The sequence below is a fragment of the Dunckerocampus dactyliophorus genome, chromosome 8 (assembly GCF_027744805.1).
Source record: "Dunckerocampus dactyliophorus isolate RoL2022-P2 chromosome 8, RoL_Ddac_1.1, whole genome shotgun sequence".
Classification (NCBI taxonomy): Eukaryota; Metazoa; Chordata; class Actinopteri; order Syngnathiformes; family Syngnathidae; genus Dunckerocampus; species Dunckerocampus dactyliophorus.
The window spans coordinates 13147501-13166671 of NC_072826.1; the positions used below are offsets into that span (position 1 = coordinate 13147501).

Below are 19171 nucleotides of genomic sequence, written 5' to 3' on the forward strand. Positions count from 1 at the left end.
TTCTGTGTATTCCGAGGAAAACAACTGGATTTGGGCTATCAGCATATCTGCAAAGCATCTTGGGAAAACCTCTTCAAAGCGGCAGTTACTTGCTGTGTGAAGACACACGACACACAATGACGCACCGATGCGCTCACAGTGGCGCTGGAGGGAAGGCGGCCATCCTGTCCTACTTTGTAAATGTTGGAAATAAACATCAAAACAAGTCATTGTCACACCATGACAATGTTCCACTGCTTCCACCAGCAGGAAATGCATCATTATTTGGAAAGGTCCCTTGTGACACCATGGGAATACACCAAAGCTGCTTTATCAGACATAACTCCCAGGATTGCATTTTTAAAACCACAAGAAATGTAAAATCTATGCAAACACAGTATATTATTCACATACCATATTAAGTTTATAGCCTACTGTGTACTTTTCCCGCCAGCCAACAAACAAAACAGAACCTCTCCCCTCAAGTGATTTGTGCTGGCTGAAGTAACCGCAAAATGTTTGGTCGGAGATGACCATAATGTATCCCACCGAACATCCTCCAGCTCGAACTTAGGTGCATCTTGCAAGCAACTGAGTCACAAACACAAAACAAAACTAAATAAATAACCTTTAGCAATGTCACTTTTTCAGTTGTGCTTGTAGGATACACAATTCCAAACAATAAATCTGAATATTTACATAAAAAAAAAAAATATCAATACAACCTGACTTGAGCTACACAATTTTTGGGAAATTAACGTGAAAGAACATAGCTTTGTGATTGGTTGATAGTTTATGATTTAAATGTAATAAATTAATTGATTGAAAATTAATTAAATTGTAAAAAAAAAAAAAATACTGCCATCTAAAATGAATGAAAAGATTATATTAAAAATGTAAAAAATTTATAATACATTCACACTGAAATTCAAAGTTCACAACAAAAAAATAAAAATACATGATAACATTTTAAAAGAAATAAAAAGATATATTAATAACGGATATTAATAATTATAATAATATTAAAAGAAGAATATTGCAATAATAATATTTTTTTCTTAATTCTGCTAAAAACAAAAACAAATAATTCAAATGATTATGATGATGACTATTTGATTGTTATTAATTATAATATTTTTTCTCAAACAAAAATAATAAAATAATAATAAAAAACAAAACAAAATAATAGATTAAAAGTTCAATTGTAAACAAAAAAATGTAAATAAAAAAACAATACAATCTAAAACTGACGATAACATTCAAATGAAAAATGACTAGCTTGTGCATGTATTGTAGTGGTGATGTGCGTGTAGACCGCAAACAGTGATCACAGCAGCCTAAAAAGCACAAGCATGTTGACTAGTATTGCAGTTCTCTTTTAGACACTCCCCTCTGAGCCACCTTCAGACAACAAGACTACTAGTGCTGACTGAGTCGGAATCCACCAGCAATTTTCCTGGATGCAAATTGTTTCCTATTGATCTTCATCCCGCATTATTGTGACTCAGGTCATGTCTGTGTACGAATCAAGTCATGGCAGGACTGTGTGTGGTGCTGTTGCGTGCTCACAAGGTATTGTTTAAGTGACAGAACACAGTGCTTATAGAACCCATCGCCTCTTTTCTCCGTAGAAATCAATAAAGTGCGAGATGAAACTAAGTAATATGGTGCTGTTGCCACTTTTCATCATGCTCACCAGCTGCGGTGTGCACCACTAATAAAATACTGTGCCAATGTCATTGTAGCTGACGCAAACCTGGCAGTTTAACAATCCAATCCAAAGGTGGAATAGACCAGAATACCAAGGGGAGCTTGGGTTTAATCTATGGCTCTGCTGTCGTAGCCTTCATCTGCAATACTTCCTTGTCAAAGTAATTCCAGTGTGTACCTTCAGGGACGTCTGAGCTTTCCTTCACAGTTTCCCTGTTGCAGTCTCCCAAGTCAGCCCCCGCCGCCACCACCGATAGCGCCACAGAACGTGATGGAAGCTCCTCCCCCTCATGCAGAGCTGAGGCATTGAACTGGGCTGCTTCAGAGGGCCTGTGAGGTATCAAAACATGAGCACAGTTAGACTAACAAGCACTGGGCGCCTCATTAAATGTGAATATCGGACAGAGGAAAGGGAGTATTGATGGGTGGAAATCTAAATAGCTCACATTGCTGCTGTCAGGTTAGAAGGTTTATTTTGTTACTCATCAAGCACTTTTGCTCTGTTCTGTTTTGGTCCCCATTTGACTAAGAATTGGGTACACAATCTTGAATTGGAATCATTTTCTCTAAATTTGCACAGGGTCAGAAGGATACCACTACTGCTTTGTTAAATGCCCCTTAGCAAGTTTTGCCTCAACCAGACACTTTTTGCAGTTATCAAAAGCTTATGATGAAATTCTGACTGGACTTTTGACCACTCTTCTTGGCAGAGTTAGTTCATGTAAACAGGTCGATATCTATGCGTCACACTACAAAGATTACTGTCATGTGATCATCCATCTCAATCAAAAAATGGACCCTTTGTTGACAGTTTTCTTGTGATGTACTGATCTCTTCTTCACTTGTGTTGACAAAGACAAAGCAGAAACAAAGGCGGCACTTTGCCCGTTCAACCAGCTCGCAATCCAAGCGTATGTTTGCGTCTCTCCCCTTTGCAAATTATCTGTGCACGTAAGTCAGTCAGAAAAGCTCAAGGAAAGGCGTGGGAATAATTTTTCAATGTAAATGACATCGGCTTGGGGCAGAGCTCCACCGAAATTGGAAGCTACTTGAATGCAAATCTCTCTGACTTCCATGTGTTTTTATTCCTTGCAGCGCGCTAAGCCCGCCGCACTTCCTCCTGTGCTGCCCCCTGGCCTCAAGCGGATAGACCAGCACAGTGCTGACCATGCTGATGGAGCTCTCATTAATCTTCCTCTGTTTGAAGCATTCCCACAAAGCACTGCATGGCCAAAACATATTCCTTATTAGGATTTACCCAATATATCAGATATAATCAGACAAAATAAGCCATTTCAGGCATAAATAAGACTCATGCTCGTGTGTGTTGAAATAAATGTCTTCTGGACGTGTGGACAGGAAGTGATGTCAGGGGTTTATAGTTGAGTTTTAGCTGGATTACAGCCATAACGGTAGCCTGTGTTATTATTATGTTTGTGATTAGGATTATGGTATTACTATGCCTGTTGTGAGATCATTAAAACAATCTTGTTCCGGGGATCAAGTCTTGTGTACTAGTGACACCTAGTGACCAGTATAGAATACTACATTTCATAAATGTCTTAATGCCCTATACTGTTTTTGAACTTTAGTTCAATTGGCCATGTTTATGCTTGAAAATGTTTAATCTAGGCCAAGAATATGTAAACTTTGCTTTATATATATACTGTATATATATATATATATATATATATATATATATATATATATATATATATATATATATATATATATCCACCATGAAACAACAATCATATATTAACTCATTTTTTGAAAAAAGGTGATAGAGTGAGGGTACAATGTTCAAACCACAAAGTGGTGAGGGACAAGTGTGGTCACCTTTACACTCGTATTATCCAATATAGTAGACATAATAAAACAAAATCTGCAATTTAAGACATAAATAAGACCCGTGCTCATGTGTGTTGCTACAAATGTGACGTCAGGGGTTCAGAGTTGAGTTTTAAGTTAGTGTGGGTTACGGCCGCAACACTAGCCCATGTTTTTATCAGGCCTGTTGTGAGATAATTCAAACCTGCACTAAAAGCTTGTTGTTCCGGCAATCAAGTCTGGTGATTGTGTGTCCCACCGAACATTACACTAACATTACTGACACCTAATGACTAGTGTAGAATACTACGTCAGCATCTTTGAATGTGTCTTTTGAATGCACTATGTTTGCATTTTAGTACATTTAGCCATTTTTATGCTTTGGGCAAAAAAATATGTAACATTAGCTTAAATATGCATATATTTTGAATAGTAATCGGCTGTATTCAAACACAAAACAGTATGATTTATTAATTAATATATTTTTGAAAAATAGTGATAAAGACAGGCCGCAAAATTTGAATCGTGAAGTGGCGAGGGACGACTGTATGTAAAGTGGATACAGTGCACAATAGCGCTTTTTGGAGCCACACATTCTGTCAGAGACAGGCGCGGACAAACACAAACACAATCCAATCATTAGCATTAAAGCTACATATACATAAAATGGCGTGTTCCCAGTATGGTTTACTGAAAGCACTTTTTAAACTGAACTAAATTCCAGCATCAAGGCTAGACTTTGGCCTACACACTTATAATACACTATTGTGGGACATCTGAGGCTCATTTAAAAGTTTTAAAAAATTGTACATTAAAATGAACTTGAACTAGCTTCTTAATGAATACCACAGCTGAGTAGTATGTTAGTAATATGATCACTTGTGTGCAATCTTAGTGTATACATGCACACTCAGTGTATTCTGCTCTACTACTAGATTGACAACAACTATGGTAATACAGTTCCAGTGTGTTTTAACATACTTGGCAAATAGAGATGATTCTGACTTTGAGTCTGAGTGTTTCTTTTACTTTCACAACGCATCCGGCTGAGTTGAAGAGAGGGCTTCAAGAAAGCAGCTATAAAATATAAATATGCTTTAAATTAGTTTCCTTCAAAGGTGTATGAAGTTCTGCAAGGCGGCAAAAAGGTAAAAAGTCCAACAAAAAGAGGGAGGAATAAACTGTTGGACTAAAGCTGTGCTCTGAGGGAATTTAAAGTAGTGCATGTATGCTCTGTTGTCATGGTTTCCTTTTGTGTGGTGGATGAAAACTATCTGTCACGGGCTAAAAGAGGCGACAAAAGTAAATGTTGGCTTGAAGTAAAAAAAAAAAAAAAGCCAAGGGAAGAAGTGCCGCCTTATGCTTAAAAACTGCAACAGGCCTGTCACTGAAGGAAAAACACACATCTCCAGGAACAATAGCGAAGTAATTTTGGCAGTATTTTTCAAAATGTGCTGACAGATGCACTGGATGTGATGACACTCTCAACACCTCCGTGCTGGAAAGTGCTATTGATAGCTCCTCTTTTTAGGAGCAGACTATTGACTGAAGCAAAGCGGAAATGTGGAATCAGCAGAAATTATTCCTGCATGATGAGAAATAAGACCTTTTGGTGACTCTATCTCACACACACATGCACATGCACACACACACACACACACACACACACACGCGCGCGCGCGCACGCATGCACATGCACACACACGCACACACACGCACACATAGGGCGGAATATTTAACACTGACATAATGCACACAGTCAATCCCTACATGTAACTAAAACACTTGGTACAAAAATGGTGGTACAAAATCTGTCTCCCAATTAACAGACTGGAACACACAGACAACCCAAAAAGTGCGTTAATCATATTCATCACTTACATCAGGGGTCTCAAACTCAATTTCACTGGGGGCCACTGGAAGTAGAGTCTGGGTGAGGCTGGGCCCCATCACGATACGACACAATTCACAATACATGGCTCACAATAACGCTAAAGGGCCACTCCTCCCCCAGTCCATGTGATAACACCACTTTTAGTTCAGTGTTGGTGTTTACTTGTCCCTGGAAGTATGTAAGTAACGCTGAGCTTGCCTGGATGTTGCGGGCTGCAGTTACACTACTCTTTGATGTCCAGTCGCGGGCTGCAAGATACGATTTTGAGTTTGAGACCCCTGATTTACATAATCTATAATTTATGCTCTTTAATCCATTAACTCCAACTTCATAAGAAAGTACTGTATTTGTGAGTTAATTTGCAAGTTGCGGCACAAAACTCACAGCCTACCAAGTAAGAGAAAACATGACTACACAAACACAAAAAGTACATTTGTCATAACCGTGGTGGACATTTTGTTATTACACTGCCTCTTTAAAATGTTCTAACAAAGTTTTGTGTTTAAAGGTGTAAGCGCCAGCACGAAACATATGGCCCAACATGTATAGTGCCTAGTTAACGCACCCCGCTTATACAGAAAACACAAAGCATTTTATTGTTTCACCGGAATGGTGTTCTGGGTGACCTGCATTTTTCTGTATTTTTTTAAAACAGCTTCCAGAGTGGGAAAATCTGAAAACACCGGCTTGTTGTTGCCGTGTGGACAGGCAATACAGAACGATGACATCACCGACCCACCGCAGCCTCGTCGCAGTCAAGTAAACAAAAGTGAGCTTTGACAACAATTAAACGTGTGAATATTCTGAGTGTCATGACTCACCACAGTCGACATACTCCCAGTATTTTCTTGGCTTATACACCCAAAATGAGGCACATGTAATTCCACGAGCCTTAAAAAGCTGAAGACGACCGACTTATGCGCGTCTGTACTTTCTTCTTCTGTGGTTTGTTGTGTCCTGTGGTTTCGTCCGCGTAGCTGTTCACAGCGCCACACGTAGGTGTGCCTTGTGTATTACATCGTTTTGACTCGGCTGGATGTAACTGTTTACTAATCCGGCACAGTGTGGACGCACCAAAAAAAAAAAAAAATTTCAAGAACGTTCCTATTTGGACAGGGCCACAGTCACACTACACTCACACCTGCGCACAAGTCCTGCCACTTTTCCCAGCACAGGAAGGTCCACAGGAATCCACTAGATGCACTAGATCTACTAGAGTAAAGGTTTCTGAGCACACTTCCTAGAAGGCCAGTTGAGGAAGGAGGGGCATGAGGCTGGTGTTATATTATTATTATCATCATTGTAATGACTGCAAATTCAGAACTACACGAGGAAACGCCTCAAACTAAGGCTAAACTAATCTCCCTTGCAAAGGTGAAGTAATTCAGAGATTCCTCTCCTGGACTCTCTTGGTCAGTGGTCACCAACCTTTTTGAGAAGCCCCGGTCTTAAATTATTAGACCACCCTTGTTTCTTCAGTTTCTTGTTCATTTTAATGCCTGATACAACTAAAGGTACCTTTGTTTGGACAAATATAACGAAATAGCTTTTTTGGCAGTACAATGCTATAACCATTCAAGTAAGAACTTAAGTGATTTTGGTTATTATCAAGAAAACCATGGAAGTTGGTAGATATCAGCTCTTAAATTAAACTCTTATGGGCTATATTTGTTGTTATCATTCTATTTGTCCAAACAAATGTACCTTTAGTTGAACCAGGCTTTAAAATGGATCAATAAACTGAAGAAACAAGGGTGGTCTAGTAATTTTTTCCACAGATGGCCCCTGAGCCGCACTTTGGGCACCCCTACACCCCTACTTTTATGGCTCTTGGTTGGTGTACGAGGGGGGGTATGCGGGTTGCTGCCTGGATAGCGTCGAGGCATACGGCCGTGTTCAGTGGACAAAATGCGTGCCTGTTAGTGCTCTCCAGGAGTTGAGGGCAAATGTTTAAATGTTCTCGCGATCGACCGGCAAACTCTCAAACATCGACTAGTTCACTTTTCACTCCAGGTTGCAGCAACACACCATCTCGCATGAAAATGTTGTGCAAACAGACACAGCGTTAACAAGTTGCTGTCTAAAATACTCACAGTGGAGTGCAAGCATGGACAGAGCACAAAACATGACATCATGACAGAGACAGTGGAGTTGAGGTACATCACCAAGCATGAGTAATGTTCCGACGGTGTTGACAACTTACCTGCTGGCTGACTCGCCAACTGGAACATCTGTCAAAAAGAAGAAAACAGCAACCATGAGACAAATCCTTCCAAGGCAAAACATTTAGAAAGTGACAGGCTTTCTGAATCAGTGACATCATAAGCTTGAGACTATTTTGCAAATGGGCCTTAAATTGAAAGCAGGTAACAATTGGAGTGAGGCTGTTATTTCTAGGGGTGGCGACTATTTGCCGATTGAAATTGGACAAGTGCGGCCGCACAGTGGTCTAGTGGTTAGCATGTTGGCCACACAGTCACAGTCTGGAGATCGGAAGATTTTGGTTCGATTCTCCCCTGTGGAGTTTGCATGTTCTCCCCGTGCGTGGGCTTTCTCCGGGTACTCCAGTTTCCTCCCACATTCCAAAAACATGCATGTTAGATTAATTGGAGACTCTAAATTGTCCATAAGTATGAATGTGAGTGTGAATGGTTGCTTGTCTATATGTGCCCTGCGATTGGCTGGCGACCAGTGCAGGGTGTACCCTGCCTGTTGCCCGAAGTCAGCTGGGATAGGCTCCGGCATACCCCGCGACCATAATGAGAAGCAGTATAGAAAATGGATGGATGGAAATTGGACAAGTGCAGTCGAATCTTATGAAAATGTCATGTGATCAAGATCAACATGGGGGTGCCCACGGCTGCTACAGAGTAGGGTTGGGCATCGAGTCTCAAACATCATGGGAACTGGGACTAACATTTCTATTCTCCCGGGATTGTTCAAATTTTTAATTTCAAATCTTTTTTGCGAACACCAACAAAGACAAAGTGGATCAAAAATTTGGCTGAACTTCATAAAAAAAAATTTTAAAAAAGACTGGCCAGCTCAGTGCAACATTGGCAAAACAATTAAAGGAGGGAGCACGACCAATATGATTCAACACCTTAAGACTTGTGTAGAACAGTAGCTCTCAACTGGATTGGCTGTGGGACCGACCACCAATCCTCAATGACAATTGGCGACCCAAATTGTAGAAATTTCTCAACTAAAGCTTCTTAAATAACTGTCAGCTTCCTGCTTAGGAACAATACATTTTATTCCACAAATTGAAAAAATTATTTGAACAGAAAGTGTATGTAAATGTTTTTAGTACATGTTATATCTGAGGAGATAAATGACAGCACCTGGACTTTACGTCTTTATTATGAGTCTAAATACACAGAAAGACAAAGAAAAACAATACGTGGATTTCTTATCACTAAGTTTGTAACTCTATACGCGTAAGTACAATTTGTTGCATTTAAGTGTGCTCGGAAATCCCAGAAAATACGCTCAAAATGTGAATTCAACTTAAATGATGTGGTGCGTCTGAACGCAACCCCTCATTGCTCATAATAACACGGTTAAAGTGTGATTCAAATGTTCTGCTTCCATTAAAGAAACTAGTGTTACGTAAATAGATTTTTAAGACGTGTGGCATCGTTTAGCTTGATTTACATTTTCAGTTCATTTGGAGCTGTTAATAGAGTAGATGAGTGTAGTTGCTTTTGTAGACCATGCGCCCGGCTACTACTGGAGACTAGAGGAGACTCTGGAGTTAAATGAAGGTCAACATCAGTTTCGCAAGGCTCAGTGGTGAGAGCACTTGTCTTGTAAACCAGGAGTAATGGGTTCAATCTCATCAGGGTCTCGACATCGACAACCTCTCCTATGATGTCATGCCTCTCTTAGTGAAACTGTAAAGCACGGCTACATTTGCACATGGCTTTGGTTTACTCTCTTGGCCAAAATGTTGCATATTGTGTAATGTTTCACTTTGTTGTAGTGTAACTATATTACATCGACGTAGGGCTGAACCACTCTGAGGGACGTCATGGAAGACATTTCTGGAGAACTTACAATCATGGAAAAAATGATTAGACCGCCCTTGTTTCTTCAGTTTCTTGTTCATTTTAATGCCTGATACAACTAAAGGTACCTTTGTTTGGACAAATATAACAATGACAACAAAATCGCTCTTAAGAGTTTTTGTCAGTACAATTCTAAAGCTATTCATGTAAGAAATTAAGTGATTTTGGCTATTATCAAGAAAACCATGGAAGTTGCTAGATATCAGCTCTTAAGTTAAACTCTTATGAGCTACATTTGTTATCATCAACATATTTGTCCAAACCAATGTGCCTTTAGTTGTACCAGGCATTAAAACGGATCAATAAACTGAAGAAACAAGGGTGGTCTGATCATTTTTTCCATGACTTTATGTAGGGATGGGCTGTAAAGGAGGACGAGGATGTGTGTGCAGCTGTCTGCATGTGCTCGTTTTCATGGCTTTCTTGCCTCTGACAACATAACGGGGGTTAAAGTAGTGTCACGAGCCCAGTGTGTAAACTGGTCATCTGGCGGGGAGGGACGGTACTTACACTTTCAACCCTGGGTTACATAACAGGCCCCCCACCACATTATTCTATTAACGCTGCCCAGAATTCCCCCGTACATCACTATCGGCCAACTTCATGGATTACAACATAAAATGCCAAACACTGAGTCAAACTGAGTGTGAACGCTAAGAAATACCAACGAAAGAAAGGAATTAAAGGACATTTTACAAGAATGACCAAATTTGTTGGCAATATGCCCCCTAGAGGTTGTGAGCCGAAACTTGACAACATCTGCCTAGCATGGGATTTATTCTCCAAAGTTAGCAAAGTAAGTAATTTGGGTCGCACCCTAGTTTTAAAAAGTGCATCTCAAAATTTGGTATACTGAATCATGTCGTTTACAATGTTTACTTTCTTCTCGGGGCTTCACAACCCCTAAGATATGACTTTACTGGAAACTAATGGTATAAAAAAATAGCATGTTCAGCATCTGCAGTGTGATTTGAAAGAAAGAAAGATGCATTGCCACATTTACATCCTTAAAAATAACACATTATATCCCTATAAAAAAATACAGAATATATGATTATGCAAATATTTTCACATTAAAAAAAGCTATCTTCTGGTGATGTCATGGCATCATTGCTGTATCATTGCTTTACTTTTTATGGGCTTCCTCTTCCAATATATCCAAACCAATTAGTGGTTGGGCTGGGAAAAATAATAACTTCGCCATCCATCAGCCATGAGATGCATGTTTTGTTGTTTGATGAGATGGAATCAGTTGAGAAATGGCAATGATATTATGCACAGTTAAGCATCACATTTAGCATTCACCGTTTTCTCTGCATTGTTAAACAACCCCTCTAATGAAAGGTCAGTATTAGGTAGGGCTGAAACTAATGATTATTTTCTAAGTCGATTAATGTGAAGCTTGTTGTTTTGATTAAGAAAGTAATTTATTGGTCCCTAGATGAACCAAACACAAACAGTTAGTGGTTTGGTCCATATTACATATACACATCAGAAAAAAAGGAAGCAATGTCGATCACTGTTTTCCCAAGTCAATGCTGATGTGTGTGAATATCTTGTTTTGCCTAAAACACAAAGCTAATAGGTCTGCTTTCATGGATGACTAAGGAAATAAAAAAAATATTCACATTTGAGAGGTTAAAATCAGAGGATATCAACATTTTTTATATAATCCAATACCAAATTAGTTGTCAATTAATTGGATAATCGATTAATCATTGACTTATTGATTAAATGCTGAAGTTCTAATTTTAGTGATGGTATTGGCATAAAAATGAGATATCGGTGTGTACCGTTATCATTTTTTCTGCAGATAATGATATCGCCATGTGAGTGATCCCCTGGTCTGAAATGATTTCCACCTTTCGCCATCGGATTGTAAACATGCAATTTGCAATGACTGTAAAGCACTGTGAGGAGGGAGTAAGGCGTCTTCCTTTAATACTTCTAATCTAATATCACACCTCAGGAAGAATCACCGAGTCACACGCAGCTAGCATGCCTGCAGCAAAACAATAAGCAACAGGAGACATGCTGAATGAGGCCAGTTCAAAAATGTCACTTATTGTATTCGTCCAGAATTTCATAGTTTGTACTTTACTTCGTTCTTATACGGATTGTGCCACATTGAAATGTGCATCCTTCCAAATTGGACCGTTTCCAGTATTATTTAATTGGATTCTTATTTGTAAATTGATTACGACTAACCTGTCTTACTTGCTGATAGTACAACATGTTGCTTTAGTTGGCTATATAATATAAATAAATAAATAAATATATATGGTACTTTTTATATAACTTTCATTGCATATTGCAATATCTGTCTTATTTCGCACAAACAGTGTTTATTTGTGAAATGCATCCAGCGACATCACAGTAAAAGAAGCACAATGTGTTCGTGACACATTAGTTTGAGGAAGAGCTGCTGCCAATATTGGTATCAGTTGATATCGATATCAGTAATGAAGTGCTGGACAATATCGGTATATCCGATATCGGTAGGAAAGCCAATATCGAGCATCTCTAGTCAATATACTGGTATGGAATAACTCACCTTCAGTGGAAATGGATGCTTCCTTGTGGGGACATATTCCCTGTTGTGTGACATCTTGCACAGCTTGTGACACTGGTTTTGAGTTTGATTGCACGACCCCTTCGCCGTCCTCCTGAGGCTTCTCCTCGTCTTCGCTGTCATCAAACACAAACTCCTCCCCTTGCTCCTCATCTTCCTCCTCGTCCTCCTTTGGCAGTTGCTGAGAGGTGGTGGTGGACATGGCTCCTGAGGGAGAAGCATAGATTTTAATAGTGACACCTACGATTCAGACACAAAATAAGACAGAAAACACATAAATTGCTATGATGTCCACATAGAATGAACAGTGAGTGTTCAATTATGTCCCAAATACAGTATTTTGTCTCAATGAAGAGTTATATTACTTTCTCCACTATGAACCCCTCATTTATCGCCATTAATTGGTTCCAGACCCGACTGTGATAAGTGAATTTCCGCAAAATGGGATTCCTTGTTTATAAATAGAATATTGTCATAGTTAGAGCATAGAAAACCTGTTTACCTGTCTAAATATGATTTTTAACATTATTAGAGCACCTGACACATGAAATAACACCCCTAAGTCACTTTTACACTCCTAATATAGTATAGTATAATATAGTAGACATAATAAGAGGTAATAAGTAATTTAATATATAAATAAGACTCGTGCTCGTGTGTGTTGCTGTAAATGTGTTTCGGTGGGGCGGACAGGATGTGGCGTCAGAGGCTCAGAGTTGAGTTTTATCTTCTCGGCCGCAACAATAGCCTGTGTTTTTATTCAGATTTTTATTAGGCGTTTTTGTGCCTGTTGTGAGATCATTCAAAACTGCAATAAAAGCCTTTTGATCCACCGATCTAGTCTGGTGATTGTGTGTCTCACCGAACATTACAGTGACATTACTGACGCCTACTGACAAAGTGTAGAATACTACATACATTCACAGCGTCTTGGAATGCATCTTCTGAATTGCCTTATGTGCATAGCTCAGATCAAGGGTACACAAGTGTTACATTTAAAATTTTAAACTCGTGGATAGACCTTGGTAATGTTATCAACACAAACTTCAAACATTGCAAAACACACACCCAACATACCAGAGCTCGAGACATCTTCCATTTCCCATAGCAACCCTCCGTAGTTCACTCTTTCTTAAATGTAAAGTACATAACTCGGTGTCCACTTGGTGTTAGACTTTTGTTCAAATAATCTTATTTTACTCTTTTATACACAAAAAAAAAACACTTTAGTTGCAGAGTTGAGTAATTATTCCATGAATATATACCATTGTAATCATCATCAATAGACTAAAAATACATAAAATTTGCTTTAATATGCATATGTTTTGGCCAATATACAACCGCAAAACAGCATGATTTGTTAATATAATTTTGAAAACCCGTAATAGAATGAAGCCACACAATTCGAACTGTGAAGTGGCAAGGGACGGCTGTATATGTTGTCAACGAATGACTTGAATGGGTTCTTCCTATACACCCATCCACAAAGTTTCATAAAAGTCTGCACTGCAGATTTTCCTGCTAACGAACCAACTAATGTGCACACAAACAATAAGAACACTTATTGTTGATTTCAAACTGAACTAGAGAGGAATAAGAGATTAGTAGTTGTCTCTTTTTGTACTTAGTCTGCCATTTTTCTTCCTGGTTTCTTATTCCCGGTTGATTTGAGGGTTTCATTCTGACCACCTTCCTTCCTTCTGTTTTTTTTTTAAAACATTTAATTTGTTCTCTGTCATTTGTATGCCACGTATTGCTCGCATTATAGTCCACCACACCACAAAAAGTGTCAGAATTTAATTAAAGGTTAGGTATTTTGAGCCCCAGCCCAATGTTTTTACAGCTCAGTCTGCAGAATACTGAATAATGTTTATTTTCTCCGAAACAACCTTTTAAATATTAGTGAGAAAAAAAACAATAGGAAGGAACTAGTTTGCTTAGCTCCTAAGAAGTTAAAAATGAGTTGCTTTTCATCTTAAAAGGCTTGTGGGATTAGGATTCCAGAATACACAGCCATGATAATATTTTAATATGCTACACCCTCCCTCACTAAATCCCTTTTCAGTTTTTGTAGCCTGGAGGCTTCAAAGTTGGTACTTCCAGACTACAGGACCAAGACTGGCTTCCAGACTTATGATGTCACTAATCGTGTTGATGAGGCCGCTTCTTAAAAGCACATTATAGTAATCCCTCTTTTACCCAACAGTGATAAGTGAATTTCCGTGAAGTAGGATTCCTTAAAAAGGGAATATTTTCGTAGTTAGAGCATAGAAAACCTGTTTACGACCTTCTAAATAAGTTTTTAAAAATTATTAGAGCCCTCTAGTAATGAAATAACACCCCTATAGTAACCTTTACACTCGTATTACCCAACATAGTAGTCAAAATAAGAGTAAATAAGCCATTTAAGACAAACATGTGCCTGTTTGTGTCATTATAAATGTGTTCCCTAGGGAACCTAGGAAAAGACGCAGATAGGAAGTGAAGTTGGGGAAGTTTCAGCTGTGCGTCGGTAAGGCTGCAATAGTAGCCCCTATTTGTATTATTATTATTATTTTTTTATTAGGGATTATGGTGCCTGTTTGGAATAAAACGTGCAATAAAACCCTGTTGTTCCGGGGACCAAGTCTGATCCGGTATGTCTGTTACAGTATCACCTAGTGAGTGGCCACTGTCTATTATTACATTTATTACATTTCATCAACATCTTTGAATGCCTCTTATTTGTATTTTAATTTATTTAGTCTTTTTTTTTGCTTGAAAAATATAATATTTACGTAATATTTACTTAAATATGCATATTTTCGGACTAGTAAAGTTGGAATATCTCTCCCGCACTCTATTGCAGTTTTTCAAAAATGTATTTATTAATAAATGATCTCTGTTCCGTGGTTGACTATGGCCCAATATTAGCAAAAAATATTGAAGTTATATGTAGTATTCTGGCCAGTAGGCATTAGTAATGACCCAAAACATAGATGAGACATTACATTACATCACGTTGCCTTTGCAAAGAATAATAGAGTGTAAAGGTGTAAAGGTGACTATAGGGGGGTTATTTAATGTCTACGTGGCACTCATAATGGTAAAAAATATATTTAGAAAGTCATAAACAGGTTTTCTATGCTCTAACAACGATTATATTCAATTTATTCATATTGAATCCTACTTCACGTAAATTCGCTCACCGAGGTCGGATCTGGAAACAATTAATCGCGATAAACGAGGGACGACGGTCGGTCGCATTCAACCACGAAACAACATGATTTAATAATTTATATATTTTTGAAAAAACGTGAGTGAATCCGTGAAATTCAAACTGCGACTGTATTACATTAACAGAGTAGAACGACACCAACAAACCAGACACACTCACCATACCAAGCAGCAAAACCAAATTGGTCCGAAAAGGAAGGAAACGATTATTTCCTCCATTCATGATAAGAGTTAAATGGATCGAGGCAAACAGATTGCAGGGCTGGAATGTTCTAAGCTGCTTATCAAAATCATATTAAACACCTTCAAGATAAAACCAGCTGACTAAAAACACAGCAAGGAAGAGGACCAGCCAACAAGTGTTCATGGAAAGTAAAAAAAACTAGCTACACTAAATAATATCTTTTAGTAGAATCTGATAGGAGTCCTGCAGGGATAAACAGCTACAGCAAGAGAACACTAGTGTGACATACAGTATAGTGGTTAGCAATTCTGTTAGCTCAATCAAGAGGTCTGGGGCAGCTTAGAGAGAAGATTAATTAAGACACTAATACAGCCGCTAATGACAGTGTGTGCCTTAGTGTTTCAGTAAGTTTTATTCCAGATTTTTTAAATATACTTAATGCAAGAATGCAGGAAAAAAAATACAAAATTTAATTGACAACAGTATTAAATTTTGGTAGAATCCTCTGAATTTATAACCAGGTGTGCCCTTTAAAATCAATTCGAACTCAGACATAGAACGTTAAGCAATTAAGTTTTGAGGAAAATGAATGAATGGTATAAAAGGTCTGGATTGGGCAAACATAGACAAACAACCATTCACACCTATGGATAATTTAGAGTCTCCAACTAGCCTAACATGCATGCAAGAGTGGGCGGGTGCTGGAGTACCCGGAGAAAACCCACACACACAGGGAGAACATGACATGAAGTGAGGTGGTGGTTGTTTTTCGTCGTCAATCAAAGTCTAATAGAAATGATTTGTTTGGCTTAGTTTTTCCTGCCGAAACCCTCACATCGATCCAGGCTTGAAACTGGCACTGGACATCTCCAGTGGGAGTCTGGCCAAAAATCACTCTACATGAAAGGCAGCAGAGTGTACCATTTCACCCATATGCCAGATACCATTTGTCATTCTTACCATTAATAACTCCCCTCTATTGTGGATCTCCTATTATGCAAAAGTGACTTTAGAATTATGTTCTAACAGTAATATGTGTCCGCATGAGCCTGTTTATGAGCACCAAACGAAATCAAAATCTATCATCTCTCTCACTTGGTTGCTACACTTTTGAGAGAAGAGGTGCTCAAAGGTTCGCTTTTGAAGTTACAGCTTTTCATGTCACGAATTAAAAATCTCCTTCTTCATGGACAAGATATGAAAGCAGGCTTCGCTACACGTCTTAAAACCCAGCCTGGAGCTCTGTCAACGATCTGTCTGTCTGCTAAAGACATGGGAGCTGTATGTTTGATCATTTTGCTGTTTTTCAGCAAATAGCTAGCCACATTTGTCATATTTTAGCTGCATGGTGGCCAAGTGGTTAGCATGTTGGCCCAACAGTCAGGAGATCGGTAAGGCTTGGGCATCTCTGTCTGGAGTTTGCATGTTCTCCCCGTGTAGGCCTGTCACGATAACAAATTTTGCTGGTCGATATTTGTGCTAAAATTTATCGATGATAATCGATAATTTCCACCTTTTTTTAATCCACATTTGGTTTATTATTATTATTCAATGATCGTTTTGTGATGTCACATTTGCGCCACTCAAGCATCGTGTAACTGAGGCACAGAAGCCACCTACTAGAACACTCACGTCACGGACCAATCCTACTCATGGTGTCAAAAGAACTACACACAACGACGCAATAGGCGGATAAAAACAGCCAAGACAGTGAGCTAAAATGCAATGTTGCTGATATTTTCCAAGCAATTCCTACTGTTGGCTTTTCAACCGCATTGAAAGGTTTCTTTTGCAATGTAGCGAGCGACACTGCGAACGTGCACCATTTGGCGATGTTTCGTTCAATATTTACTCCGCCGATCAAACGCCTCAGTAAGCGTTGACTGTCGGGAAGAAGGCTTGCTCCACATCCACACTGGAACTGTGGCATCCGGCTTAGAAACGATTACTTTTGTGCGTTCATTCAGAATCGCGTCTGCTAGCTAACTGCTCGCACATATACGTTGCCCCCACCTCCACTACTGGGACAAAGAGGCTTAATAGGCTAGCTGAGAAGATGCTTGCTCTCTTCTGTGTTAATTTCATATGGAGCCAATGTGCACAGACACAGAGGTTAAGCGCCATAAAAAAAGGATGGATGAATTGATTTTTCATACTGGTCTCTGCAGCAAAAGTCTGACTTTCCAACCTTTGTTCGCTTCAATTCTGTTTTCTGTTGTACGGGAAGTTTTGACGATCAGCCTACTTTGGCATCGTTAATTCACCCTCACTCTGTGGGCAGCTTCAGAGCTGAATCAAAGAGGAAGTTTCCTCCTTCTTTCACACCATATAACACTAGTGTAGTCAAAGCAAAGTGCTCACAGCAGTGGCCCAAATGACCCGTGAGCTAATCAGTAGCGCAGTGACGAATGAAGAAACAATGCTTCTCTGAAGCAGACCAGAGGTTTTCTCTTCACAGAAGCGCCATTGTTGACGCGAGCAGAGAGTGGGCCTGTGGAGAAACTGATGGTGAGACTGGCAGCAAAGGCCGCACTGGAATCTCTTTGGGTCGTAAATAGAAGCCATTTCTGAACTAAATTGCACTTCTTGCTTCAATAGGTTTGATTTGATTGAAAAACATTACAAACACACACTGGTGATTCAGCATTCAGAGTGGCCCTGCAAAACTCCAAATTGCACAGTCAAAATGCAATAGTGGGAGGTTTTCAGTGTCATAATGAGATCGTGACAGACATTTAGATGAAGCAATAAGTGCTGACGCTGAATTTTTACAATCAACATTCACGTTGTTCTGGGCTGTAATTTCCCAAAGGAGCCCCAGAGGCTGTTCCGTCAGGCCAAAGAATGTTTTAGCACGGGAAGTGGCTCAATGCTGATTAGAATGCAGAGCAGATGCAAGGATGACTGGGCGGTACGCTAATATGAGCGGAAAGTACGTCACATAAAATCACCATTTTGTACTGTTTGCATGTGTGGGAAAGAAACGGCCGCAAAAAATAACATTGAAAGGCATATTTCCTGTGTTAGATGTGTGATCGAATATTTTAATATTAACCGTTTTTGAAAATGTCTGTCACTTCTTAATGGGGAAGGAGGAGGCAAAGCAAGTGATATTTCAACCGGACATTCCCACCCGGAAGTTCCCGTTCACCACAATGCAATCCCTGTTAATATGCTGCAGTTCTCTGTGAATTGTTGTTGTTATTGCATTGTTGTTATTACACCCGCTCGTTGTGTTGAAAGCTTTTGCTTAAACACACACAAGACGTTCGACCGTGGAAAAGCGTGCAAAGGTGGCAGTAAGTCAGTTCACATTTCTCCTGTTAATATGCTTCATATAGTTGCCAGCCTAGCGCTCATGGCGGCTAATGCAGTGCTAATTCCTAACTGAGCACTAGCGCTAGCTAGGCGGCTAGTGAGGTATCTGTGGTGGCTATAACTGCCAGTAAAACATATCATACTCCTCACAACACAATATTAGTGAATGTTATTATTGTCCTTTGCGTGCGTTCATGGCTTGTACCTGGTTGCTGTTGTCACTGGCAAGTGTTCAGGATGTGAATTGGTAGAAAAACATTGATTGTTCTCATCTTTCGAATCTATCTTAGAGTCAATCTGTCAGTTTCTGTAAGTTCTCAGAACAACACAGAGATGGCCAAGCGGTCTTCCCTGTGTCGCCAACATGTTAACCACTCGGCCACCGTGCAGCCCGCTGC

General features: G+C 39.3%; 1 protein-coding gene across 3 annotated transcripts in view; it reads right to left on the reverse strand.

Annotated features, from left to right (window-relative positions):
* Positions 1–19171, reverse strand: part of arhgef10la (Rho guanine nucleotide exchange factor (GEF) 10-like a) — a 155259-nt gene that overhangs the window by 123816 nt on the left and 12272 nt on the right. For all 3 annotated transcript variants that reach the window (XM_054785625.1, XM_054785624.1, XM_054785623.1), the window contains exons 2-4: positions 12038–12262; positions 7617–7644; positions 1868–2019 (exon numbers count right to left, since the gene is read on the reverse strand). In XM_054785625.1, the coding sequence (XP_054641600.1) occupies positions 1868–2019; positions 7617–7644; positions 12038–12257 (400 nt within the window). In that variant the 5' untranslated portion in view covers positions 12258–12262. The remainder of the gene's footprint in view (positions 1–1867; positions 2020–7616; positions 7645–12037; positions 12263–19171) is intronic.